Genomic DNA, 27,296 nt, shown 5'->3' on the forward strand with positions numbered 1-27,296 from the left:
CATGCTTTATTAACATTTACTATTGACATTTCTTTTATCAATTCATTATAAAAAAACATTAATTTATTCTGAAGTAATGCCTAAAAGCCCAAATACCTAGGCAAAGCCCAGAATGCTAACAAGGGCACACACAGATGATTAATGCATTTACAATCTAAAAATAAGACAACAAACAACAGATGGACATAGCCATGTCCCAGAGAAAAAGGAAATAAGGAGACAGAATTAGTGTGATAGACAATGATCACAGCAATGACTGTTGATCTGCTGGCAAGTGGTTTACGTGCATCATAGCATAGGGTTGTCTGAAGAAGGGATTTGAAGAAGAAAAATGATCTTGCTTTGTAGGTATTTAGAAGGAATTTGTCTTAGGCATGATGAAGAATATCATAAGAGAGTGATAAAAGATTACGTGAAGGTCACTTAAAGGTCCTTAATGCTAGACAAAAGAAAAGAGGTAGGAGGAAACTGTCTAAACCTTGAAAGTGCAGGTAAACTTCCTTCTGCCAAACTAAGACTTGGACAAGCAAAGGGTATTTGCTTCACAGGTTTAAGGGAGAAAAAGACAAATATGTTGATCATGTTCTGGGAGACCCATAGAAGACTTTGTATCAACTGATACACAAATTAATTGATGGCCTCTACATCAACAGACTCTAGAATTTGTTCCTCGCTGCTCTTTTTTCGTGTTTTTATTAAGTGTTACTTATAAGAACAAAAGTTGGAAGGTCATAGTTTCAGATGACTACAGAGCAGGGAGGGAGAGACTGGGATGTTAAGCTCACTGAAGTCCATGGATGTGTTGTTTAGCCCAAAGACTGCAGAAGAGACACAGATCAAAACCTCCAGACCTAGATGTGTCATTTGGCTCTGGCTCAGCTACCAGAGTCAGTCTCTCTGTTACTCTTTCCTCTATCGCCCTAAGCGTTTGCTCTTCTCTAGTCACCACAATGATGTTTAATGTCTTTTTCTGGCAAATACACAGCAATGGTGTTAATGAGACACAAGACAACAATCTCATAAAACCAGTAGGCATTTTTAAGAAAATAACAATAGCACACAATCACAATTACCCATCCTTGTTTTCAGAACTCATGCTTACCATGGGAGAAACGTCAGTAATGAGACAGAGAATAAGTACAAGGAGGCAGAAATTGTAATAAAATGTTCCTAACACAGTTTCAGTCACAAAACTCAGAATGAGAGCTTGGTAGTTAAGCTCTGTCCAAGAGCTACTGACATCCCAAAGAAAACTCTACAGCCACTCAGATCCTAGAGGAGTTTTGACATATGATTTTTATACAGGTTGCCTTTAGTTCATTAGCTTTTATATGCACATAGCATGTAAATAAGTATATGAGTAAAAGGTATTGCTATAGAGTTGTTGGTTTTTTTCACTAGAAATGTATCCTGAGTGATGTTCTTGTGAAAATCTGAAAGCTAAATTTCACTGTATTGTTTCCAGAATTTTGCTGAGATGCATTTTTTTTAAATTTCCCAGCACTGGATTCTTTGTTTTAATTACTTAATTGCTTCTGAGATGACAACCAAAGAAAAATATTTACTTTTATGTTTTCTTATTGCAGCTTTTTCACCTATAAGGACAACAGATTAACAATGGAACCATCAGGTACAAAGGGTTTTATTTTGCTGTAAATACTTCACTTGAGTACGTAGCTTCTCTGAAGGATTGTGAAATCAAAGATAGTGACACATTCATAACTACTTACCCACAATCAGGAAATAATGGAATTGTTACTAAAGGAGGGGGAAAGTCTGCCTTTATTCAGCTACCTAACTGCAGAAGTACCTAGGGTTGTTACCTCTGCTTTTAGACCTGAATCATCTCCGAGTACATGCAGTGTAGCTTTAAGTATAAACCCTGGTCAGCCATGGCCTGAACAGCCCACACACGAGGTTCCTGCTCAGGTCCGACTGAACGGGTCTACCTCATTCCTGGGCTCAGTCATGCAGGTGTACCCCGAGCAAGCTACACGCAAACCAAACCGACCTCCTGTGCCTCTCAAAACACATAGGTAGTTTTGGTAGGGCTGGGTGCATGAGTGCTGGAGGTGGTTGTGGGATATCTGGAGTGATTTGTGGGCTCACATGGCGGTGTTTTGGGGGTTGCTGCATCCAAATTACAATCAAGCAGGAGATCAGAGCAAATGTGAGTCAATGATACATACCTCCTTTCAAAGGTAATAAATTACTATTTACCTACCCAGCAACAGGGGACACTGCTGTGATGAATTCTGCATTCCTATTTCTGAAGCAAATGCAACTGAGCAACCACCTGGATTCACCGTCATCTTACATGATATCTAAAGCCTTGACATGCCTAGACCTGTGTATTTCCACACAGGTTCACTTTATGCTCTAAAAGCTGTCTGCGCATTTTTCAAGACTCCATTTCTTTAGTGATTAGTAATTAATGACTTGATCTTGCATTCAGCGGTGATTTATGACTAAAGCTTTCACATCTCAGCTACTAATCTGTGCTTGTACTTTCAAGGCCTCTGCTGTGCTAGCCTGCTTGTGCTCTTGGGAACCTCTGCCATCATCCTTTCATTTTCTTCAGCAGCCTTCAGGATGTAGCCTTTGGATAACGTAACCAGTGTTTTGTTAGCATACATCCTTTTCCATGTGCTTCAATGATACAGTCAGATCATCTTTCCTTCTGGAACTTTGCATCCCCAATACCAAGAAAACAAGTTAAAAAACAACCCCTTCTGTGACTTGTGTAACCACCGCATCCCCCAACCTCCGAGTCGTCACTGGACCCCTCGTGGAAAGTTCCCTTTTCCACATGCACATATTTACCCTGGCCACAGAGAAGGTAAAACCAGTTCAAAGTCAGAAGCCTAATGCAGGCCTTTTGCTGAGTTTGCTGTAAGTACGAACAGAACTCCTGATTACAAGTAGGACCTTGATCTTTACTCTTTTTTCCGAAGATGGGAAGTCCCAGCATAGTAATACAAGCCACATAAACCTCACACTACACTGCCACAGCCCAATGGTATCAGCTCACTCGATCAGTTCCAGATTCCAGGAACATGTAGTGCAGAAAGTAAAACTGAATTCACGGTGATAAATGCGTTTGTGTCAAACAACTGAAAAGCCTCTCCCTCCTACTCCCAGCCAAGTTGCAAGCCTCTGAAGGGCTAATAAAAAAAAATAATAAAAAAAGTGAAGTAGCATTTCACACCCTGTCAAATTCTGCAAGAAGAGAGGGAGAACACTCACATGACAGCTCTCCCTCAGGATCTAGGGTATCAGCATCTTGGATCCACGCAGAGTCTACTGCCTTGTCCAACAAGCTTTGAATCTGTTTCAGCAACCACACAGTTTAAAATGTGGAGGTAGCCTGATGGTTTTAAGTCCCCTAGGAAAAGGGCAGAAGTTGATTCTCCCCACAGGAGATGTTATTTCGAGCTCTCCATTTTTGGCCAAAGGACAAGGAAAAAAAAACCCCAAAACCCTAGAGACACATACTAGGAGTTTGTTTGCTTTAAAGCAGATCATAAAACAATCCTAATTTGGATGCAAAATCCTAGGTTTTGCAGCATACCCAAGATTGTATTCCCCTACAGCACTATCCTCTGAATTTTACTAGAGCTCAGGCACCACTATTGAGAAAGTTCAGCATGAGCAAAACTAGATTAGCTCTGGTTGTAGTGCAGTGTTGCAACCCATAATAGTCTCCCTACATGCATTACAGAGTACGCTTTGGATTTCGTTAAAAGCAAGGTACAAGCAAGGCTGTCAGCACCATAATTCTGAATTACTAAAATCTCATCAAAGTTCATCAATGGAATTTTATTAGATTAATACGAATCAGACTTCAATCTAATCCAAAGTGCATAAGTAAACTTTAAATATCTCACCTAAGCTTCTACCACCAAAGAAACCTTACCTCATTCCATTTCAGCAATCTAAAACACGCAAACATAGCCGAGCTTACTCTCAGTCAAATTCCCTTTTATTTCACAGATGTTAATTGCTAACAAAGCTAAATGAAAGTTCAGATTGAGTCACTGAAACTTGTTCCAAAGACTTGGAGGAACAGACTTTATGCAATTTTTTGTCACTTCAAACCTTATTTCCTCTGCTTTGAAATATAAGATGTAACAGTGAAAATGTTTTCACATTTTAACATGTTTAAGCTACAGACCCTCTGCCTGAAAACCAATAAATATGTTAGTGTGAAAACAGACTAGAAAATTTCATTAATCTAGAAATACCATTACCAAGAAACATTTTTTCATACGTACATCATTCTTGTCAGTGACCCACTTGGAAAATTTTCTCAGATTACCACATTTTGCACAGACTACACGGCATTCTTGGATTCAGTTCAGATGTAAAGAGAACTAATTCACTCCTATGAAAAAATGCCAGTTTTAAACATACATTGCTGAAAATGAAAAGCAGCCTTAGGAGTTCAATATTTTTATGCAGCTGAATTGAGACATACCAGAAGTAAATTAAGATCAGTACTGAAGAGCATTTTAAAGCATCCTAGCAATTACACAGGAAGCTGGATGTAGTCACTATGAATCTTTCAATCCAACTGTATCTTTGGAAAATTCAAATTTAATATCACATTAGCTCACATTTTTTTAACATATTTGGTAACTGCTGGAACACAGATCTCGCTTATTGCTTTGAAACATACAACATTATCATTGAAAACTAGATGCTTGTTTAGAGCTCTTAGTAGCCAAAATTAAAAAGATCAAATAGAGGACAGTAGGAGCAAAGGCACATGGTTAATTTATAAAAGTATTTACAAGGTACTTGAACATTTATTTCTACCTAATAGAAACTCATTCATCTTGAATACAAAACGAAAAGACTACTGAAAACATGTTAAAGGAGATCATCCTAAACAGGTGTTCTCAAGCGATATGAGCAGAGAATCTTATACACCATTAAATTATTTCCGGAATTAAATTCTGAATACAGTATTTCCAAATATTGAATTCATAAATTTATTATTCCTCTAAACACTGCGATACTTTAGTGCAACCCTCTTCAAAGGTTGAAGCTGGTGCAGTTAAGGCAGTCTACGAACAGTATTTCAAAATTCAGCACAGTGTTTAATCATTGAGGCGCCTGGTGGTTCTCCATTTGGAGAGTTGTCTTTTGAAACCTTCATCCATAGTCATCCTTCTAGCTGATGCAGTCTCAAACACTGCATGTTTAAACACCACAGTTCTCGCAGTGTTTTGGGTTTTTTTTGGAGGTGGGAAGGGAGGAGGAGTCTAGCATCAAGCTGTTAGCTCCATACACAACTCTGCAGGATGGTTAACATCCGTGAGTGGATGTGTAGCTTTCCTGTACATTGTGCATTTATAAGCTGCCAACACGATGCTTCTAAAACAACACCCATTACATTCAGACCTTTAAGAACCCTATAAATCCTGGTACTGCACTTCACTTATTATGTTTCCTCTCTGAACAAATCAACCGAACTTTTCAAGAGGACTTCCACCTCATTCTGATTTTTTCCCCACAGATTTGAACTAGTCATTTTGAATCTACTGTACTCAAGGACAGCAGAAGATTTTATGTAGTAGTTCTACTACTATGTAGTGGTATGGAAAGCATTTCCATTCAACTTTATTAAAGTGATGCCTTATTAAAAGGTGACTAGAACTGCCTATTTACAGCTGCTAGGCTGGGGTACCAGAACTGACTTCAAGTGTTACAAAATTCCACACAAGAAAAAAACATAAAAAAAATAACTGCATAGTATGTGATCCCTTTTATTCACCAAAGCTGCCCATGTATATCCCAGGTGGAAGATAGCAGAACAGCTGCCCAGCCTTCAGAAGCAGGTGTCTTCAGTACTTGCTATAACATCTTTCCATCTTGCTCGTTGTCACGTCTCTTCAAAGGACAATTACAGAAGTGGGAAGGAAAAAATAAGAGCAAGTAGAATAGCATTTTCAGACAGATCAAAATTTCTAAAGTTTTTCATCTGAAATATTAAAGTTAATTTATTTATTATGAAAGTCAGCAGAAGACCATTCTCCTGGATTTAAAATATCTTGGTTATTTTCTTTGGGAAAAAAAAAAAAAAGAAAACCAATACACATTACTAAAACCACAGATACTGTGGCTTTCCTGCCTGTCCCTCTCTGCTTACATATGTCCATACTGATGACAGAGCCAGTTCAAAAAAGTCTAATCGCTATCTAAATTAACAGGGTTGTAGTCAGGGTCATCCTCTTCATCCTCCAACTCCAAATCATCCATTTCTTGGAATAAAGATTCATCGACCTCCACACTGTTTCCAGCTGCAAAGAACAGAAAAATAATTTATTTTCATGCAAGTAGGAAACCAGTACCTAACTACAAAATAAACAATGCTTTTTTGTATTTATTCTTCAATGTAGGTAGCTGATAACTGACTTAAGTTTCACTTTAGTTGTAAAAAGATAAAATGGAAAAGGAAAAGCCACATGCCTATTTGATATATAAAAACTTTTTCCCTCATACCAAAACTCAGACAAGACAAAAGTCACACAGGACCTCAGAATGCACTGGGAGAATTTATAGATCCTAGAAGCAGAGATCTTTTCTCCCAGGTACCATCAAAGTATGAGCTCAGGATCTCAGGTGCTGGAATAGTTACAATCATAGCCACAAAAACACAGGGTTTATTAAAAAAAAAGACACCCCCCCAAAAAAACCTAAACAACCCTTACACACCATTTTATATGCCTACATACATACATTTGCTTTCAGATTTAAATTTTAAAAGCTTTGTATGGTTTCACACTTTCTTCTGAAAAAGATGATGCTGACCTAAGGGTAAAACTGGAGGATTATTGCTGTTTTATTTGTGACTATCATCAGTGACATCCTCTGGCCACTAAGTAATGTTGTTTTCTTTCACTAGATTTGAAAGAGCCTTTAAAACCATCTCCTTCTAAAAGATAACAGCATTATCCTGTTTAAACTGTGAAAATTAGAATTACTTATTACACAGTATTGCAATATTAAATTGCAGTTAGTAACCTGTTGCATTTTTGATAGAATGCAAACAGCAATAAGAACAGGAGTTTTTAATCACAATAGAAACAGGATTAAAAATTAATCCATTAATCGCAAGTCATTTGGGCACAGAGCCCAAATACAGAGGTCTATCAACAACCCAGCTTCACTTCAGACATTTTAGAGGAAGACAAGTTTAAATTATGCCCCCTAACTAAAAGAAACTCAACTCCCTCATTACTACCATTTCAAGTTTATACTCACTGATGTTCATAAACGACTTTTACATTGTAACTTGAAGAGAAAATTGTTGACTCTTCCACATGTGTTTTGCAATACCAGTAGATAATGCAGCTACATTATTAAATAGCTGTCTTAACTCAAAAATCAGTCTTTTAAACAAGGATATTAAAAGACAGTACAGAAAATTAAGTTGATACGTGACTGTGAGTAGATTTAGTTGATTTACCACCAACATATTTTCCAAGTTTAACATCTTTTGGCACAGGTTTACAAAATTTTCAGCTGGCACCAGGTCAGACGTTTTCAGTAAGACAATAAATAAGTGTGCACAAAACCATTAAGAACTGGGTTGCACAGATGCAATCAGCATTTAATTTGACCTGCAAGATGTTTACAATTGGTGTTAAGATTCAGAAAGGAGACAGAATTTCAAGATCTGTGCTTGAAGTCCGGGGTAAGAAGGCTGGCGGTTATGTTTTTTTTTGTTTTGCTTTACTTGTTTTTGATTCTGCTTCCAGTCCAAAAACTTGAATAGAAGCAACAGAAGTAAAACCAACTCAAACTGCAAATAAGTACACTTCAGCATCTTGAAACTGTTCTGTTTGTTTGTTTTTTGAAAGAAACTAAAAGCACTTCAATTTGCAAAACAATACTTTTAAAGTTCTTCTAATGTAAAAAGTGGTATCAAGGTAAGATACTAGGACAGAAATATAATAAGAGATTTTGCTTAGGAATTTTGACCTATTTTAAGCCACTGTCTTTCAGTTGTGGAAACAAACATAAATTTACCTTCCTCCAAGAACTGGATGTCAGAGGTGTCAAGGTTGTGATCCATTTCAAACAGCTGCTTACCTACAAATAAAAGTAAAAAATAACATATAATCAAGTTGAAATCTGAAATACTGACCAACCTAAGGCAACAATAGTTAGCACATGTATTTTAGGCTTTTAACATTAACCATTTTGAGCAGGGTGAGGTGGGCTTTTTTTGTTTGTTTTTTGTTTTGTTCTGTTTTTTTTTAAGCTACTTATTCTGTAAGTTCCCCATTCTAATTTTTTGAGTATTCATCCAGGTTTCTTCCATGCCAGCAGGCTTCCTGCTCTCACATGTGAAACGGGTTACTGTTTCTTACAGTCACTAAGGCTTTAATAATGGGGGTTTGGAAATTTTACACCATATTGCCCCAGAGCCTGTGATCAGTTGTTGCTGCTTCAGTCCTCATCTTGTATTCCACAAGAAATCCTCTGTGGGAACAAGAAAGGAAATTAGCTGCCTCCTCCATCATTTTCCATATATCCTCCTCATTCGAAAAGCAACTTGGATCTACACACAAATCACCAGCTTCTATACACACGTATCTGTGAAGGAAATACTACACAAAGCAAAGTAGAAGCCTTTCTAATTGGGAGCTAGGGGAAGAAAAGCTCAGGACTCTTTCCACATAAACCATAATCTGTCTATATTTGCACTGCTTATGCAAGCTTCTGCCAGCAAGACTGGTTGGTGTTCACAGTAAAACATTTAAGACACCTTTTACTTCTACTGGGGTTACACTCACGACATCTGAGAATAAATCTGGGTTTAGTTTTGTAAAGAAAACTAAACTAGACTTGTATAGAGGAAAACAGAGACAGCATCTTAACAATTTTAAGAACAAGAAAACTAGAAGCAGCCTGATTTCTACTATTTCAGCTTTGCAGATTTCCAAATGCATTCCCTTCAGAGGGGAAGCAAACATGTCCCCTACCCTGTACAGCTTTTCATGAAACTACCTACCATTAAAATTTCTATCTCTCTGTCAAATTTCATCCAAACTAGTCAAAAGTTTCAAAAGCCTTCAGAAGGTTGGAGAAAACAAAACAGAGACACAGCATGATCACATGGTCATGTTTTCTCAGGTAATCAGGTTAAAAAGTAGATCCAGTGTCACAGGAGAACAGGTCCAAAGCTAAGCCATGGAGTGTGGAGGAGAATGCCCAAGATTACTTCTATTATGAGAACCTATAGGTAAGAAATTTCCTCCACATTTTGCCCACTGGATACAGAATTTGCTTTCTGCTGGACAGATCGTGATCTGCAAAACACAGAGCCCAAAACCACTGATATGACAAGCTCTTCCCCAAAAATATCAGAGCCATTCTCACTAGGCATTGTTAAGCTTGTCACAGCAGCAGCCAGCCTCTGTGTTGCTTCAGTCCTGCAACAGCATCCCAAACTGCCACATGCGCTTGAATAATCTAAAGTCACTGTATGATCCAGTGCAATAAAGGCAAAATCAAAAAACTGTCTGATGTAGATTCTTTCTTTCTGTTGTTTAACAGACCCCAACTATCTCTACCAGAATAACACTTGTCAGTAGCAGCTCCAATTGATATACTGTCTAGCACAGAACAAAGAAGCTTAAATGCACATTTTGGGAACTTTTATGCCTTCTGCAGAAATCCTGTATCTATTAGCTTTGTATTTAGTTCAAATTCTGCACTCAAAGATTTCACATGACATGGAGTACAATAATGAAATACTGCATTAAGAGCTGTAGTCCAATAACATTGCAAAAACTTCAGGACCAGTTTTAAGTCATACCACTTAATTTATTTTTGCCCGCTTGTTCTTCTTCTTTCATTTTTTTCCTTTTTATTTCTAGGAGTTCTGCATCAAACTTTGCTTTCCAATTTAGGAAGTTCTCAATGGTAACAGGGGTGCCATGAAAACGTTGCTGAAAGAACAGAAAACAAGGATGCAAACATAACTTGCAAATCTACAAGTAAAGACGACCATTCTCATAATTATTTAAATCACAACATTCCAGAAGCACTGCTTGCTGTGAAGTATTCTGAGAAATTAATCCTAACCCTGAGAATATACAAAGAACACATTCTTACTGTTTTTTTGTCATGGGACTCTCCCTTCAGAGAGCTGCACTGAGGTGGAAATTCTTACAGAAAAGCCCTGCGTACTAGTATTGGACCTACAATGCAATAATTAGGAACACACCACTAATACAGGTTAACCATAAGTATACAGAACTTCTTATCAACTCTTAACTGCAATCTACACTGAAATATTGTCTGTTAAAATACATAAGCCCTTCTGTCTTGTTCAGACAGAAAAAAGGATATTTTTTTCCAGCTATTTTTCTGCCATTTTCAGACATACTAAATCTTCCAAGTACCATCACGCTCTAGCTATTTCTGAGGAAGGAAGTGAAGACTCAGTTGTTGGACTTATCATGGCACATTCCATGAATGGAAAAACTATTTCACAGTGGCTGGAAGAAAAGACAGGAGCAGGGAAGACAAACCAGTCTTGAAGACTGGTCCCACTGCTTCCACCCTACCCGCTCAGTCTAGCAAGGAAGACAGACTTCCTCAGACCATGCAGCCTGCATGCAGCACGCCACATTCTAGGCCTTTTTTGCTCCCCATTCCTTCTTGCCTCTTCAAGCAAAAAACTGGCTACAGCGACTTTGATTTCATTTGGGAAAAACCTCTGCCCCTGCCTTAGGAAGTAATGCTAGAAATGATCATAAACATGCAATAAATCTCTGAAAAGACTGCCTTAGAGCACGGAGGGGGAAAAATTATCAGTTAAATGCACTAAAGAATCTTCTAGCCCTTCAGTTTTAAAATGTGTCAGCTTTGGGACTGATGTTCCTCTCCCAGCATAACTGAGAATTTCTCCTGCATCAAAACCATGCATTTAAAAAAAGTGGGAAATTTTTACTTGAAAACATTATTTTTACATACTTTCTCTTCTTCTTCTGCTTCTCTTTCTTTCTGTTTCTTTTCCTCTTCTCTTCGTGTTTTTATTTGATCCACTATTTCATTTAATTTCTCCTGTACTGCTGAGACTAGAGTGAAGATCATTACCATTCCTAAATTTTCTTCTGCCTACAACATAAAGAAGTCAACTTCAAACAAGGAGAACCTCAAACCTTCAGCAGCTGAATTCCATTAAGTGTGTTTAGAAAGCAGTATGCTGTGAAAAGGCAGGTAACACAGCTGAGGCGCTCTGTGCCATCCTCAAAAGCTGGCTGTAAAATTCAAGTCAACTGCCCAGTTAAAGTTACTCCCAAACGGGTGCGCAGCAAAACACAAATGATGAACACCTCTGTTCAGGTTATCAACATATTATAGACATCTGGAAGGCTTTTTCATGAATAAAACAAAACTTATAGTAGGAATACAACTCCAAGATATGAGTATCATAAATCATAAGAGACAACAGGACAATAGTCACTCAGAACTCCTGCTTTCCTGAAATGGCTTATTCCTTAATGCCACTCTATGCCCCTTTGAATTGGGACAGTTTCCCAAAAAAACCCAAAAACATAAGTTGATGGAAGGAAGGTTATATGAAATAAACCGGAAGGAACGTACATCTACTTAACATATTACAGTCATTTTAAGGCAGGGGGGACTTGTCAAGAATTCCTGAAACAGAGGAAGTGTTTCCTTCTCACTCCTTCACAACGCTAAATCCCAAAGGTTGAAGAGATCCACCCCCTCAAACAGTTATGTTATTAGAAAGAATCAAAAAAATCGATGTAGCATTTTTTAACCTTTCCAAAGAAAATTAAAGTGGCTTATTTCCACAAATACTATATATACAGTTAAACAAATTCACCTTAAACTAGAACTGCAAAAGCTGGGAAGACCTAGAGCACTTCTGTTTCATTATTGTATCTGTGCACACTGAATTAGCCCTATATTTTACCTCATTATCATCATTTACCTTAGTATCATTTACCAAACTCAAACCTCAAAGTCAGTCCCTACAGTATGGAATAGGTTTCAAATCAGTAGCACACATCTCAGAACATAACTGATTTGAGAGAGAACTTCTGGCTAAAGTGTGAAGTAATATCAAGCCGAACAGAGATATTAAGTGTTCCTTACCTGTTGTTCTAGTAGCTTTATTATGTCCATGACATCATTATCATCAAGATTCTCCTGTGACACAATTTCATAAAGTGGAGTTTCATCAGGATATTTTTCTCTATAGGTAAACTTAAGGGTTGTTTGGACAGCTACAAGATGAAAAAGCATATATTCTTACAGTGTTAACTCTGTAACTTTCATTGTATATTTTTCTATTGCATCAGCAGCCTAAACATTTTTATATAAAATACTCTTGTCTAAAAGGAACGGTCATCTTACTTTTTACATTTTAACAGATGTTAAACTATATGAACAGATTTAAATATAATGCAAGAGTTCTGAGAAATTAAGATTATGTTTATCCTTATATTACCCAATTATTAAAGGCCATTAATGGGAAAACCTTCTGTGGTACAGTGGGTACTACAGCAGTAACCTCTTTTCCCTCATATTCCACTTAAAGCTGGAGAAAATGAGGAACAGTCCTAACAACAGATCTAGAGAGAATCTTAGCATATTAATGCATCAAATACTGTGTGTCTGGCTGGGGTATCAACCTCCGTGTTGGGTACCAGAGCTCCACACAAATCATATGACAAGGACACAATGCCCAGTAGAAGTTATTATTAAGCAGAGAACTGGCTGAGAATGCATTCAACCTGAAGCCACCCAGAGCCAGGATAACACAGAAACAAGGCAAAAGAGAATCAAGTTCCTTTCAAACATACTGCCAGAATACCAGGGGAAAAGCCACCTTTTAGTTCCAGACTCACAGTTCTGGCAGTCCAGCAGTCTCTTCAACACAGACACCTGCTCCAAGCAGGACTTCCTCCTTTAAAACTGAAGCAGACAGCACCAGTTTCTTCCTTCTGATCCAGTAACCCAGAAGAGCAGCTCTCAAACTTACTTGGGGCAAGGCTTGCTTACAAAAAGCCCATGCAATCACTGATACCAACAAATACATAGGGAGTCAGGACCCACAGCTCTTCATGCTGAAACTGCTCTTAAGGACTGCATATTCACAGTACACAGACTCAGCTCTCCCAAGTGGCTGGCATACATACAGTGGCTAGAAAATCACCTCACAACGTGGCTGTAAACTACTACGGGGATGATGACAATCCGTAATACTTTCTGAAGCTATGCTACAAAGTATTTGAGGTTCAGCATCTCAGAAAGTAGCCCTAGTGAGAGTGCACAGTATTTCTATGAACTAAACACAAATCACCAGAATCCTTGAACTACATTTTCTGAGGAATGCTTGCTGGATCAGGCCCCCAAGAGCCTCCACTTAGGTGGAGGTATCCCTAGTTGCTGGTGATAGAATTAGGCTTACACAGAAACTCCTCCTATATATGTTAAGAAACAATCAACTTACTTTCATCATTTTCTCCTGCTTCAGATGTCACAGTAATTGTGAAAGTCGTCGGCTTTTCTGACAATACTGTTCAAAGAATGAAAAAGAAAAGGAGAGATTCCTTAAAATCAGACAGCAAGTTCTTCACATCATTAAAACTGAACTTCTCAAAGACAAATGAAGCAAGGATGCTCCTGATACAGTGTTAAGCACCTTTTTACACTATTAATAAATACTTCTCAGTAAACAGCTATTTTCCATATGATGTGATGTTTGGAGTGCTCTTTGAATGAAACCATATAATATCAAAAAGTTTCTTTCTTGGAAAGTTTTCTCGTTTGGAAGTTTCACTTTTCCAAAAAATGCAAATCCACCCACCATCAAACAACTTCTGTTCATGCACTGGATGCATGGAGAAAGCTCCCAAAGCTTATTTGCTTTACTGCACCAGGTATGTGTGATGAGCATCCACTGCACTCTCGACCCTGGGCTATTTTGTAGTATGTCTGCACCTATTTCTGTATTTAGGACAGCTTAATGTAACAAATGCTTCTTAAACCAGAAAAGAAACACATAGTGCTTTTCTTCAGGAACGTACTACCCAAGTAAGTACTAGAATGAAACTGCATGAATGAGGCAGCTAGAAGACAGACAAGCAGTTCTACAGAGATGCAAAAAACGCAAGCTCTGTGATCTAAAGTTTCACAAACTAGAAGCCTCATTGCACAATTGTGGGTTGCAGACCCTATCCTCAGATAAGGACTGCTCTGTGTCACTGTTATAACCTGTACCAGATCTACTACATATATGCTCTCACAGTATTAATTGAATTTTGCCAGATTCCTAACATACCACCAATGTTTTTCCTCCGTCTTCTTTTGGGCGCAAGAGCATTACATAAACGAACAGTAACTCAGAGTAAGTATCAGCGTAGAAGCTATATGAAAGTATATTACTTCCATATTGGTATCAGTGATTCAGCATCCCCAGCTACCAGAGATCAATTCGTGTACCTTTAATGTAAAACTGAAGAATCTAAAAGCTTTTTAGATTAAAGCAAAAGCAAATGTAACGGGCAAATGTCTGTGTGATGAAGTTGCTGCCAAGTAAGATACTACGGGACCTCAGGCAGAGTAGATACCGTGCAGGAAAGAAACAGAAAATACAAAAGTTTTTTTCACCGTTAAAATTCTTTGGATACTGAGCACCATAAATCACATCGGATTAGCTGCCACAGCAGATACTCTTAATTGACGGTAACTAGGAAGTCCTGAACATCTGACAAACCAATGTATCCATCATACGAAAGTTTTAGCAATTTAACAATTTAACACACTGCACCTGGGAACTAAAGCTGGCCTTTGCTCCACCACACGTCTGCGATGGAGCATGGCAGACATCGGCAACGCACTTACAGAGCAACCGGCACCTTCAAGCACACCCGAACGCCCGGTGCTGTGAGGGGCCGCTGCCGGACAGGACAGCCAGGCAGCGCACAGCCCATGGCCCGACTGCCACCGCCCGCGTCTTCGGAGAGGCTTCTCCAAAGAGCACCTTCCACCAGCCGCCACCCAGGGCCCAGCCGGTGCCCGCGCTGGGCGGCGGTACCACGGCGTCAAACACCGCCCAGCCGGCCACCGGCACCGCCACGCCGGCCGCACGCACCGCCGCGCACCTGGCGAGAGCCGCCGGCAAGTGCTTTGCTTTCCCGTCCAGGGAAAACCAGAAAAAAAAAAAAAAAGAAAGATACCCTGAGCGCGTGCAGCTAATAGCGCGCGGCGCCCGGGCGGGCACGGCGCAGGGGGCGGCTGCGCCCGCCGGGGCCTCCCGCCCCTCCCTCACACGGCCGCGGCCCTGCGGCGCAGCCAGGCGCGGGCCCCGCCGCCGCTCACCCGTGAACGAGTCCGGGTAGATGGACTCCAAGGCCTCCAGCTCGTTGCGCTGCTCCTCGCTGTAGTCGGTCATCGTCGCCCGCCGCCGCCAACGGCCATGGGGCGCCCGCCCCCAGCCGCGACCCCCGCCCCCTGCCTCGGCCCTCCGGCCCGCGCATGCGCGCTCCGCTCCGGCAGCGGCTAGGCATGCCTGCCGTCGCCCGCGCGCCATCGGCGGTGGATGCCTTTGGGCTGGAGGGGCGGGAGGCCGCGCGGCACGTGGCGAACGTCCCGCACGGGCGCTTGCGCGCGCGCACGCTGCTCGGGCGAGGGGCCGCGCCTGAGGTAGAAAGCGGTTGTGCTTTGCCTTACTGATCTTCGGTTGTCTTCACAGAGCGATCAAGCGCGGTGCCCTTTGGTCAGTTAATTCTTGTACTTGCTGCTGGCGCTCAGCTCTGGGCGGAACGGCCCTGGTGCGTTACCTGACCCGGCCCTGCTGGGAACGGCGGTGTTCTGAGTGCGTGAGGCTGCAGGCTCTGTTACTTAGGCTTCTGAAGGTGTGTGGACTCCCCCCTAGGGCAGGCTTCAGAGTGGCTGTAAAAAGTGCACTGTTAGGCAGGTATTCACTCTTCATCGTTTTTTTCGTTGAAAACTCTTAGGGGTCAGCAAACGGGAGGGGATTCAAAACTTCCTCTAGAAGTGGTGTGAGAGTGCCATGGAAGCAGCTGAATGCCATTTCAGCCTGAAATTGGATGTTCATTTGGTGAGCTGGAAAAATCGGTGGTACAGCTTGGAGTTAAAAAGCACTTGCAAGCTTCCCAGGAAACGTTCGCTGATTTCAGAAATAAGCAGCATCATTATGTAAGTGCAGAACAGGAGCTGCCAAGGCTAGCAGTATTGGGAGCTCCCATGCTTGGCGGGTGTTACCTGCAAGGATGAATTCAAAACTGTTGAGGGTTAAACAACAGCAGACCCTGATGGATATTGGGTACACAGAGTAGCTTTAAAGTGCATCAGTTTGCTGGATGTATGGCTGGCACTTTGCCCCTAGGTGCCCTTTAAAAACCCAGAGTTTCCAGAAAACTTTTACCGTGGACATGAATAGAATAATTTTCACCTCAAGTGAGCAAACTGCATTTCTAAATTCATTTTGGGTAAGATGACTCAGGTTTTAGCAGACACAGGTAGACTCTGTAGTACCAGCCCATTCATTTTTCTGTAATCATGAATTCTTTTGAAAGCTGTGCCTTCACTGCCAATCGATGACATGTTTCAGGGAGCAGAGGTGTGAAGGGAAATACACCAAATCACCTATAGTACTAAAGCTGTATTTGGTACTATGGATTAATATATGCTAACAGGGTTGATAGTCTATTTATAGTCTATATATTGGTAGGCTGACTTCAGAATGACAGATACAGCTAGTACTTCCAATCAGGATTTTGAATTATAAACTATTAAAAAAATACAGGGCAAATAGTAGGTAGGCAAAATCAGAAAACATGAAGTTTAATTTAGAAGGTAGTTTAGCAAGAAATTAAAGTAATTTGACAGTTCACTTTTTCTCTTAGCTGCAAATATTGCATCATTTTATAGTGGCACTGTAAAACACAAGAAGTGGAAAGAACCCACATAGACAGCAGTTAGTATCTTGTCATGCAAATCCAGACACGGCTTAGGGTTCTTTTTGCCAAAACTTTCAGATACACAAATCAGGTGCATGTATTACAGATTACACTTCTGTCTTACTTAAATAAAAAAAACACACAAAGATTTTTAAAGTTAAATTGGACATTGTGTTTACTAATAGTGGTACTTTGCTTCCTAGGGAGATCATACGAAGAGTGCAGTTCTGTTACCTTATGTTGGGCTTGTGTGGCAAGGTTTGGTAGTGGGGTGGGGGGCCTACAGGGGTGGCTTCTGTGAGAAGCTGCTAGAAGCTTCCCCTGATAGAGCCGATGCCAGCCGGCTTCAAGACAGACCTGCTGCTAGCCAAGGCTGAGCCCATCAGCAACGGTGGCAGCACCTCTGGGATAATGTATTTAAAAAGAGGGTGGAAAAACTGCACAGCAGCAGTTGCAGCTGGAGAGAGGAGTGAGATTGTGAGATTAACAGCCCTGCGGACACCAAAGTCAGTGCAGAAGGAGGGGGAGGAAATGCTCCAGGCACCAGAGCAGAGATTCCCCTGCAGCCCACGGTGAAGCCCATGGTGAGGCAGGCTGTGCCCTTGCAGCCCACGGGGGGAGGACCCCACGCCAGAGCAGGTGGATGCCCCAAGGAGGCTGTGACCCCGTGGGAAGCCCACACTGGAGCAGGCTCCTGGCAGGACCTGTGGCCCCATGGAGAGAGGAGCCCAGGCTGGAGCAGGTTTGCTGGCAGGACTTGTGACCCCACAGGGGACCCACACTGGAGCAGCCTGTGCCTGAAGGATTGTGCCCTGTGGAAGGGACCCATGCTGGAGCAGTGTGTGAAGAACTGCAGCCCACGGGAAGGACTGATTTTGGACAAGATCATGGAAGACTGTTTCCAGTGAGAGGGACTCCATGCTGGAGCAGGGGAAGAGTGTGAGGAGCCTTTCCCCTGACGAGGAAGAAGCAGCCGGAACAATGTGTCATAAACTGACCACAACCCCCATTCCACCCCCGCCCCCCTGCTACTGGCAGGCAGGAGATAGAGAACTTAGTGAATGAGTTTAAGTGGGGAGGAATGGGGGGAAGGTGTTTTAAGCTTTGGTTTTATTTCTCATTATCCTTCTCCGATTTGATTGGTAAGAAATTAAGTACCCCCAAGCTGAGTCTGTTTTACCTGTGATGGTAATTGGCCTGTGATCTCTCCCTGTCCTTATCTTGATCCACCAGCCTTTTGTTGTATTTTCTCTCCTCTGTCCAGCTGGGGAGGGGAGTGATAGAGCAGCTTTGGTGGGCACCTGGAATCTAGCCAGGATCAACCCACCACATACCTAAAAGTTTAGGATTCAGATGAAATACACGTCAGAATTTGTAAGAATTTGTTTGGTGATGTAAAATATGCATAATTTTCCAGTTATTCAGCACATACATTATTTGCATTTGGTGAAGTGCTTGCTTTTGTTTAGAAGTTTAAATCTTCAAGACCAAACACTTTACCAAGATCTGCAATTTAGCTTACTGTTGGCTCCTAGCAAAATGTACTAAATTATTATATTTTTCCATTTCAACACTCCGGGGTCACTTATTAACAGCAGATAACTTCCTATAATCTAGCATATGGCTTTGTAGCACACATATGGACATATGTACATGGCATAGCAATCCAGGAAGCATTAGGAAGAACTATGGTATGCATTCCCCCGCCCTTAGAGTTAGAAACTTCTGGACAGGGAGTTGGAGAGATGAGATGCAGTAACTGCACATCATACCACACTGAATTAACACAAAAATATTACTAAGCTTTCTTTCACTAAGTTCAGCAAGAAGTTTTTAACACAGTAGTATTTATGGGCCCAGTAGTACAGCTAGATTGTAAGTTTTTCCGCAGACAAAGCAAACCTTACTGCAGAGTGAGATTTGTTTCCCATCCTGGTTTGCTATTTGTACAGTAGGCAAGCACACAAACAGCTGACAAATTGTGAAGTATATCCAAAAGGAATAGGAGACTGACCTTACTATTGCTTTCACCCAGAATACATTTGAACTCAGTTTTCTACAGGTGAAGTAGGTGTTCATACAGCTGTTGCAGCCCTCCATCCTGTGCTTTTCAGTGAGCATTTTATCTCCTTACCAGAACTGAAAGTTCTCTCATCACTATGTAGACTCAGCCTTTGTTGCTGACATTTCCCTATACATTTCTTCTGTGCTGCTGTTGCCACAGGCTTAGCTCAGTACATTTTATTCACATAATACAAGAAAAATGTGGAAGAGAAGGCATTTCTGCTAGGAGTCACTAAAGTAAAGCTGGGTAACCTCTTTTGGTCTGTGCAGAGTGGAACTCATAAGATCCAATCGAAGTCTAGCTAGTATTTTCAAAGTTTTGTTGTTTTTTTTTTTTTTTTTTTATGGAAGGAAAGAAAAAGCATTTGGGAATAACGTTCTCTTCCACTACGTACTCATCCTTTTAGTACAAATATTAGAAAGCAGAGAGCTGCAGCCTGGAACAGCCTACCCTAATCTAGACCTAGACCATCACATCCCACAGGAATCACACACAGTCAGAAAAGGCTTCTGGAAGCATGTGCTAAAGGACTACATTAGCAAGACATGCTTGCTGACATCATATAGCAGCGTAATATGGTATCGGGCATTGAGAAGTTCCAGAACAGCTCAGGTCTGATGTGAAGCTAGACACATTCCTGTTTTTCTGCAGCGTGCTGGTGGGGGCTCAGACACTCAGTGGTGTGTTTTGATCACAGGGTCCCCATCAGTCTTCATGTATTTTCCATTTACAGACTCCTTGAGAGCCCAGTCATGGAGGAGGCTGTAGTCGTAGTGCTCCTCATCCACTCGTTTTAGAAAGGCCAGACCAGAAATGGCTTGCCACTCTCTCAGAGATGGGATACGGATTTCCTTTACATTTTCACTCCCTGGGACAAAGCCAAAGAACTTCCTTACATGCTGCATGGCAAAGAGCCTGGAGTGCTGGTCTGTTGCTTCATCAAAGAGCTCCTGCTCATTATGGACATAGTTGCTCCAGTATCTGAAATGTAGAAAGCTGAGTGGGGAGAAACAGCTCGCCAGGCAGTAAGACAGGAAGACAGTGATGACTACCACAGCAATTAGAAGCCAGCCAGCCACCTTAAAAAGAAGAAAAGAACAGAACTGTTACAGCTGAAAATACAGTAGTAACTTCTGAGCATCAGAAAAATCTGCAAGATTATCTTGCTTTTCCTAAATAAGGTTAACAAGGTACAAGCCTGGTGATAGTGTGTTGCCATTAAACCCAGTACTTGCCTCCTAGAGGTAGCCATGTAGTAAAGTAGCTTCTTTCTGTCAAGTTTAACAAAGTTCTGTTGTGTAATTTGTTAAGGATTTTGCCTCCACAGCTATTACGGAAGCCATCCAATTCCTAGCCTATATTAGTTTATAGGCCTGCCTGTTCAAACCCAATTTTCTCTGAAGTGACAACTAAATGTTATTTATATATAAAAACAAACATATATATATAAATGTCACCCTGTTATTTATCCAGTATGTAAGTTTTTAGAATTGAGTCTGATCTAAACCCAAGATTTTAATACGCTTCATGTGGAGCTCTCACAGCCTGGGCCCCTTAGTCACATGTTTCTTAGGTCTGAATGAAGGAACTTCATACCCTCTCTGGCTCTTGAACTTCTGTTTGTCTTGCTTGACAGTACTTTTCAAGATACTACACAAGGAAGAATACATCCTCCAGTAGCAAGTAATAAACAGGACAACCACAAATAGTAATTTATATACCTCAAGTTCAGTTCCACTTAGAGGAACAAAGTGGGCTTCACAAAACACAGATTTGGCACTTGAGGCAGAAGATACTGTTTTTTCCTATCACTTGGTCTGCTGAATTAACTCTAGTTGTCATCGTTAGCTCTGCAGGCAATAGAAGCAACATGAGTTACTCACTTGTGACTGGTATCGGAGTAGAAGAATCACTTCATCTCTGGCCCGGGTCAGCTCCGGAGGAACTAACTGACTGCATGGAAATGCAGCCAATATCCTTCTGCGTTCACTAGCAGTAATATTAGGATTAGCTCCATAATAATGCTCAGACACATACTCACTCACAGCACAGACATAATATGAGCCATTTATCAGGGTCACTGCTAGCCATGTTACTGGAGCAACCAGTGCTCTCCCAGTGATGCTGCACAAGACAAAGCAGACCAGTTTGCATTGCAGTAACCGGTTTGGTGTAGCTGTTTCCTCAAGAGGAGACCTTTTGCCTGTAACCAGCCTCCAAGTCTGGTTATTTAGAGCATAGCCAACAACCAGAAGAATCAGTGCAGGAACTCCTAGGAAAGCCAGCCCATAGATAAGGTTCTGCCCAACGTGACAGGGACAGCTGAATGTAAAAAAAGAGAAAAGTTGCTGCCCACCAATTGTCAATATTGCAATTACAGCATTAGCAATAACAACCTCTTTGCCTTTCAGAAAAGTTAACCACTTTGGAAGTAAAGTCATTTTAGATCTTTTGCTTTAAGTCAATGCTAGCTTTTAGTTATATTTAACTAACATTAATGGCAGACTAGAGTAGAACAAACTCCAACAACATAAATAAAAAAAACCCACAAAACCACTGAGCAAACCACAAACAAAAACCCCAAACACAACACCAAAACAGCCCTGCTAGTCTTGCTGCTCCCACTAATTCTTGATTCTACTCTATGATAACTAGAAGCTTGTTTACTAGCTTTAAAAATACTTACAAACTTCCAATCATGTGTTTTAACTGATTCAATAATTTATCTCAGTAGTTCTGGAACATTCAGCTTTTTGGCAATTGTGAGCTCTGCCAGCCCCTTGCTAGTTGCCTGAAACTAATAATAAATTCTCCCTACCTGTTGGATAACATGCAGTGCTATCAAACCAATGACTACCCTGTTAGGGTTAATTGGCAAGCTGTTTGCTAATCAATGGTAATTAGCAGAAGCATGGCAGGGGAGTAACAAGGGGAAAAAAAAAAGGAGATTTTTCAGTTATTCTTCATAAAAAAGCAATCAAAGCAAGCCTTGTCAAGTGGATTGATTATAGAAACTGAAGAATTTAAAATTTAAAATGTAACCAGGAAAGAGGCCATAAGTTGCATAAAGATTGGAATCCCAATGCTATTTATATTTAATGTAAGTTCTGGGCAGTTTGGTCCCCAAACGCTGGAGTCTTGAGATGTAGTTAGCACTGGACCGTGAGAATTCTAGTGTTTCACCTGTAGGTGGCAAGAAGCTAGCATATCTCTTTTCTGACTGTTGAATGTTTCCTTTGGAAAGATTTTCTTTTTGGTAATGTGTAATCTGCTATTCACACAGCGTCAGGCCAGCTTCAGACATGCTTATGATAATAGCTGGCATTTATATAGCATGCTTGCGATTACAAGTTCTAAGATTTTCTGTCAGTATTGTCAGTCTCGTTCTGTGGACAGAGGTAGAAGTTTTTCAGTTAAACATTTCCAGGACTGTTTTCTGAATACTGGGAGTCGTGATCTGGGCTGTCAGCATCTGTCACGAATCAAGCCTTAAACAGAGGTTAATTTAAAACGTTTCATTCCTGCTCATTTTCTCAGGGTTGCACTTTGTCTATGGTCATGCTATCCAGTAGTTCTATACATTGCATACCCTAAGCTGATCTGAATATGCAAATACTTGTGTTTAAGTTCTGAGAAGTCAAACTGCCTTTAATATAAATATTTTTACCAAGAACAGAAAAAAACATTAGGCAGAAAATCTATGAGGAAAATAGCCATCTGTAATGGAAGACTATCTCCAGCATGTGTGGACTTGGTCGCATGATATAATAGTGTTTGACTGCACAGTCTCTTCTCTCCCCTTGCAGAGAGCATTGCTAATAATAACTTTCAGCTCAAAAAATAGTTTTAACACCCATGGTATCTGCTTGCGTGGCAGAGGTAGTCTCACAGCTGTTACATGCATGGATGGTGTGTTATACATGTCTTGCCTATTTACTAGGCAAGACCTTGTTCCTCCAGTGCACTTTTAGGGTGGACATCTGCTTGTCTCATCTCCAGTCACAATCTGTGAAAGAGGTTCTCGCTGGTAATTGGCCTTCAAAACTATGTGACACTATCACACAAAATTAAAAGTGATAGAGAAACATGCTGAAACATCCAGCAGCACTTTGCCACAGCTTGTCTGGAACCTGTTGTTAAGTTCTTGGTTGTTTAGGCAGAGAAGTAGCACAACAAAATGCCAGTGCTGGTTGAACACTGCCATTTTGAAGCTTCATTTTCTCAGTATCATGGGATTTTCAATAACTGTTTTTTGGGGTTTTTTTTGTTTTTTTACAGGTGGCATTATATTTTGGAAAAAATTACCTCCTTTAAATTCAGTGAAATAAACCCATCAGGCTATTACAAAATTATTTTGAAGATCTGTTTTATAAGAGTCTTCTATTATGCCTCAGTTCTTTAAAAATCTCTAATTGATTGCTGCTGAGCTTTCTTTGAGAGCCCATGTCTTATTTTGTTTATAAGGGAGGAAGGCTTTCCCAAGCATCACTTGTTTACTCGAGAAACGCATTAGATGTGCAACTGAAGAGATGTACAACACTGAAATATTCATAGTCAGCCTAAGGCTGTTTAATGAGGCAATTTATACAATCAATACAACTTTGTTCTGCTGCATTTTCACTTCTTTGGCATTTACTTTCATGCTGTGCTGTGAATAATCCTGCTAGGTCATCCTATTATGGAACAAATTACAGGTTTGGATCCAATTAAGAGCTTGGGCGGCACATCAAACCTTTAAGTACTTGCCTTTGCAGAGGAACCTGGAGTCCTGAGGTAGACACTTAGGCTCTTTATCCAATGCCCAGGAAGAGTTAGGACTGAATGCAATCCAAAATACCACTACCTGAGGTGACAGCCACCTTGCCTCTGAAGCAGAGAGATGCTTATAGCTGACATCTGAGGCAAACAGGATATGTGGGCAAACCTTAGCCATGGTTTTGCTTGTCTTTTTTTTTTTTGCTTGTCATTTGCTTGTCATTGGATGATTCCTGTGAAATCTATGTTAAGTTTTAAAGCAGGTGCCAGATAACGTGCCAGCCTCTACTACTTTCATAGGGCTGAAAGTCAGATGATAATTAAGAAGGTGGTTTTGTTCTGTTCCTGAAGATGTGGGTGCAGTCCATCATTGACTTGTTTCCCTCACTGGAGCCATTGAATCCCCAGTTTATTTGGTCACACCATTTCAGCTTCATTTTCTCAATCACATGCAAACCTTTCAAAACTTAGTACCTTCTATGAAAGGCTTCCTATTATATGTGTGAACTTACATGTATATATATGTGCATATATGTATTTTCCAAACGATGTTGATGTGTTATTACATCATTACATGCATTGCAGTGTCCAGTCCACAGTGTTCTTTCATGACTGTAGTAGTAATAATGCAGGCTGAAGTAATTAATCCTTACATTCAGAACTGGATAAATGAAATGGTGCTCATTTATGGGAAGCCTTAAGTGCTTTGTGATGGCTTCACTGCAGTGAAATTATGCTAATGATAATCTTTTAGAGATTTTTTAAAAATACAATGCAGCACAATTTCTTAGGGAATATCAGATGTCTTTTGCAGTAAGATACACATTTGGTGCTTGTTACCAGTTGGAGACAATCTGAGAACAAACCCATCTCAGATTCAATTTAGAAATGCAAGTAATTATCTAGAGAATTGTAATGGCTGGCTTTTATAATTTATTTAAATTTAGATACGGGAAGTACCTACAATAGTTTCACTTATAAAATCGAGTTAGATTTTACAGGGCCAGGAAAGCTCCTGGAAAAAAATGGAAGAGGTTTATTGCATTGTAAAGTTGTCAACACCAGCTTGTTCTGTGTAAAATTAAAGCTGTTAGGATGACTATGTTTTCCACAGAAAAAGCTAAAAATCCTTTTATCTGTTCTATTTTTTCTTGTGGCATTGTGTCATAACTTTAAAATACCATTTTTTAAAGTAAATGAATCTTTCTTCTCCAAAATGAATCACATTTGCTGCTTTCTGTGTATCCGGAGTAGTAAACACCTTTAATTTTACTCTAGCACCAAATTTATTAATTAATTGAAATTTAATAACAGCATTGATTCAGATGAGGCCATGAATTTCTACTTCCTTTCCGAGAGGACTCAGTGGGCGTATATGTGAAGATAAGTGCTGTAAGGAAAGACAGATACCAAGTTAATGTCTAAATTCACTAGTGATCATAGTTTAAATTTATTGCAAATCTAAACTAATGGAATAGGCCAAATTTACCTCAGGGGAAAACAGAAAAAGTAAGCCAAACCTTCCTAGATGCTGGTAGCAGGCATGTTTACAAATAGGGGTTATAATAGGTTAAGAACGATATAAAATCACCTAGAAACATTGCTAATGACAGTACCATTTGCACAAGCTGGCAGCTGTGGCAGGTACACAGTTCATTCCTCTGGGAGTCTGGTGCTCTAGGGCTGTCCTGCCAGCTTTTCAGAAACATGGTGGTAGTAGTGCCTCGTAACATATACTGCTACTGCCTAGGCAGGCATTAACTCACCAGACTAAAGCAGTCAGAGCTGACAGAAGACTATAGCTCCTTTAAGTTGAAAATGATCAATTTTTAATCACCTTATACAACAGTATCTTCAGGGACGAGGTTTAGCGGTGGGCTTGGCAGTATTAGGTATACGGTTGGACTCGATGATCTTAAAGGTCTTTTCCAACCTAAACAATTCCATGAGTCTGAGTCTGTGATTTTGTTCTTCAGAGAGGGCACTTTTATTAACTCTCCAAACACCAAAACCTGACAGAAACAACAGAATGAATTTGCTGTCCCTAAAAACATAAGACTTGTGAATCTCTCGGGGCTGCCTGGTTTGACTTCATATGGCTGTTAGCTGTGTATTTGATTACAGATCATTCTTATGGATGGAGCTGTTATTTATGTTGTGTACAGGGGCAGATCTGTTGCCAGTCAGATTCCTCCCAAAGGGCTCAGTACACGTAGAAAATAGGAGGAGCATCAGCAGCATTACAGATTGCAGCAAACGCACCTCATGCAAAAGGCAGAACAGCAGAAAGGAGAAAACTTTAGAAAAGGGAAAGAGGAAATACAGTGACTGGAGAGAAAACTATGCTGCTGGAGGAAGAAAAGACATAAACTGACAAGTACATCAGGTGCTACACAAGCAACATGTCTCGGCCACCAAGAAGAAAGGACAACCACAAAATAGTAAGACATTTTTCTAAGTTAAAATTGTGCATGGATTAGGAATAAACTGTTATTGTATTGATGCATTGCATATTTCCAAATAGCCTTAATTTCCAAAAAGTGCTGGAAGGATGGGGATGAGTCTGCCAGTATCAGAGCAGAGGTGCTGGCAGCATTTATGACTACAGTGGGACCCCCTTGTGAGCTGCCAACAATCTGCCGGCTATTAAGTAGTGACATAAAAAAGCCTGCCCATAGGACTTGGAGTCTGTTTGAGCAGTTATACTGAGGTTTGCTCTAGGAGCCTGCATATCTCTCCAGCTACCTTGACTATAAAATGAAATTATTTTCAGACAGTTCTCCCTCAACATGAATCCTTGAGGCCAAAACTCTGTTCTTGTTTTGGAGAAAAGAAGCTGCGTCAGCCACACCTCTATCCCATGAACAATTACAGGAAGAGATGGTTCATCTGGGATCACACCATACCATGTCTTCTTTTGGTGGTGATGCTGCGTGAGCAGGGGTCCTTCTTAATTTTCCTAATGCCATGATTTTGCTGTGCATAGGGAGTGCACCATCACAGGACCTCAATGCTGGCTTTAAGGCCAAAATCTGATTGTTGGGAAACAATGGTTAAACTGTAACCATTGTCTTTGAATGTTGGTTTTGACCATTGATCACATAGCACAGAATCCTATCAAGTAGAATTTATATAGACCAAAACTTCCTTCTTTTTCTGTACTTCATGTTCATATTCTCCTAAAGCTCCAGCAGTTGTTTTAAATATACTGCATACAAGATTTCCCAACAGGTCTTCTTAAACTGCATGGTCACAAAAAGCATTATTTTGTGTCATTGAAGATATTGGTTATTCTTCCTGTTCTCTGGCAGTGATGTGTCTAAATAGGAAAAATTCAGATAGCCAATTTCCTCAGAAACTCTATCTATGGTTGAAAATTTTGAAATGTATAGGACTATTTTACCACAAGTCCAAAAAACCAAAATGCCATAAATGCAGAAATAAGGCCACAGTGGTTTAAAATACCCAATGATAGTATTGTCTCTTGAAGAGAA

At 40.4% G+C, this 27,296-nt stretch overlaps 3 protein-coding genes across 5 annotated transcripts in view; 1 reads left to right on the top strand and 2 right to left on the bottom strand.

The window, feature by feature from the left end:
• Nucleotides 1-3,960: 3,960 nt before the first annotated feature.
• On the bottom strand, nt 3,961-15,534 carry RWDD1 (RWD domain containing 1). Of its 2 annotated transcripts, none has more exons than XM_080389726.1 (7): nt 15,379-15,534; nt 13,508-13,573; nt 12,148-12,278; nt 10,996-11,139; nt 9,833-9,965; nt 8,038-8,100; nt 3,961-6,305 (listed from the first exon to the last, which is right to left on the bottom strand). In XM_080389726.1, the coding sequence occupies exons 1-7, from the start codon at nt 15,449-15,451 to the stop codon at nt 6,193-6,195; spliced, it is 723 nt and encodes a 240-aa protein (XP_080245852.1). In that variant the 5' UTR covers nt 15,452-15,534; the 3' UTR covers nt 3,961-6,192. The 2 variants fall into 2 exon arrangements, with proteins under 2 accessions (XP_080245852.1, XP_080245853.1); XM_080389727.1 differs by having other exon boundaries at nt 12,148-12,201; nt 15,379-15,526.
• Nucleotides 15,535-15,687: 153 nt separating this feature from the next.
• The window catches only part of TRAPPC3L (trafficking protein particle complex subunit 3L), a 31,680-nt gene continuing 20,071 nt past the window's right edge, over nt 15,688-27,296 (top strand). Inside the window, exons 1-2 of one of the 2 annotated variants that reach the window (XM_080389732.1) lie at nt 15,688-15,775; nt 25,927-26,243. In XM_080389732.1, coding sequence (XP_080245858.1) covers nt 26,205-26,243 — 39 coding nt within the window. In that variant the 5' untranslated portion in view covers nt 15,688-15,775; nt 25,927-26,204. Of the gene's footprint in view, nt 15,776-16,105; nt 16,219-25,926; nt 26,244-27,296 lie in introns of those variants that run through there. The other variant, XM_080389731.1, reaches the window with a different exon arrangement.
• CALHM4 (calcium homeostasis modulator family member 4) lies at nt 20,021-21,843 on the bottom strand. Its single transcript, XM_080389730.1, has one exon. It carries the CDS (start codon nt 21,486-21,488, stop codon nt 20,892-20,894), a length of 597 nt encoding a protein of 198 aa, XP_080245856.1. The 5' UTR covers nt 21,489-21,843; the 3' UTR covers nt 20,021-20,891.

Source organism: Falco punctatus, assembly GCF_963210335.1.
Source record: "Falco punctatus genome assembly, chromosome: 5".
Taxonomy (NCBI): Eukaryota; Metazoa; Chordata; class Aves; order Falconiformes; family Falconidae; genus Falco; species Falco punctatus.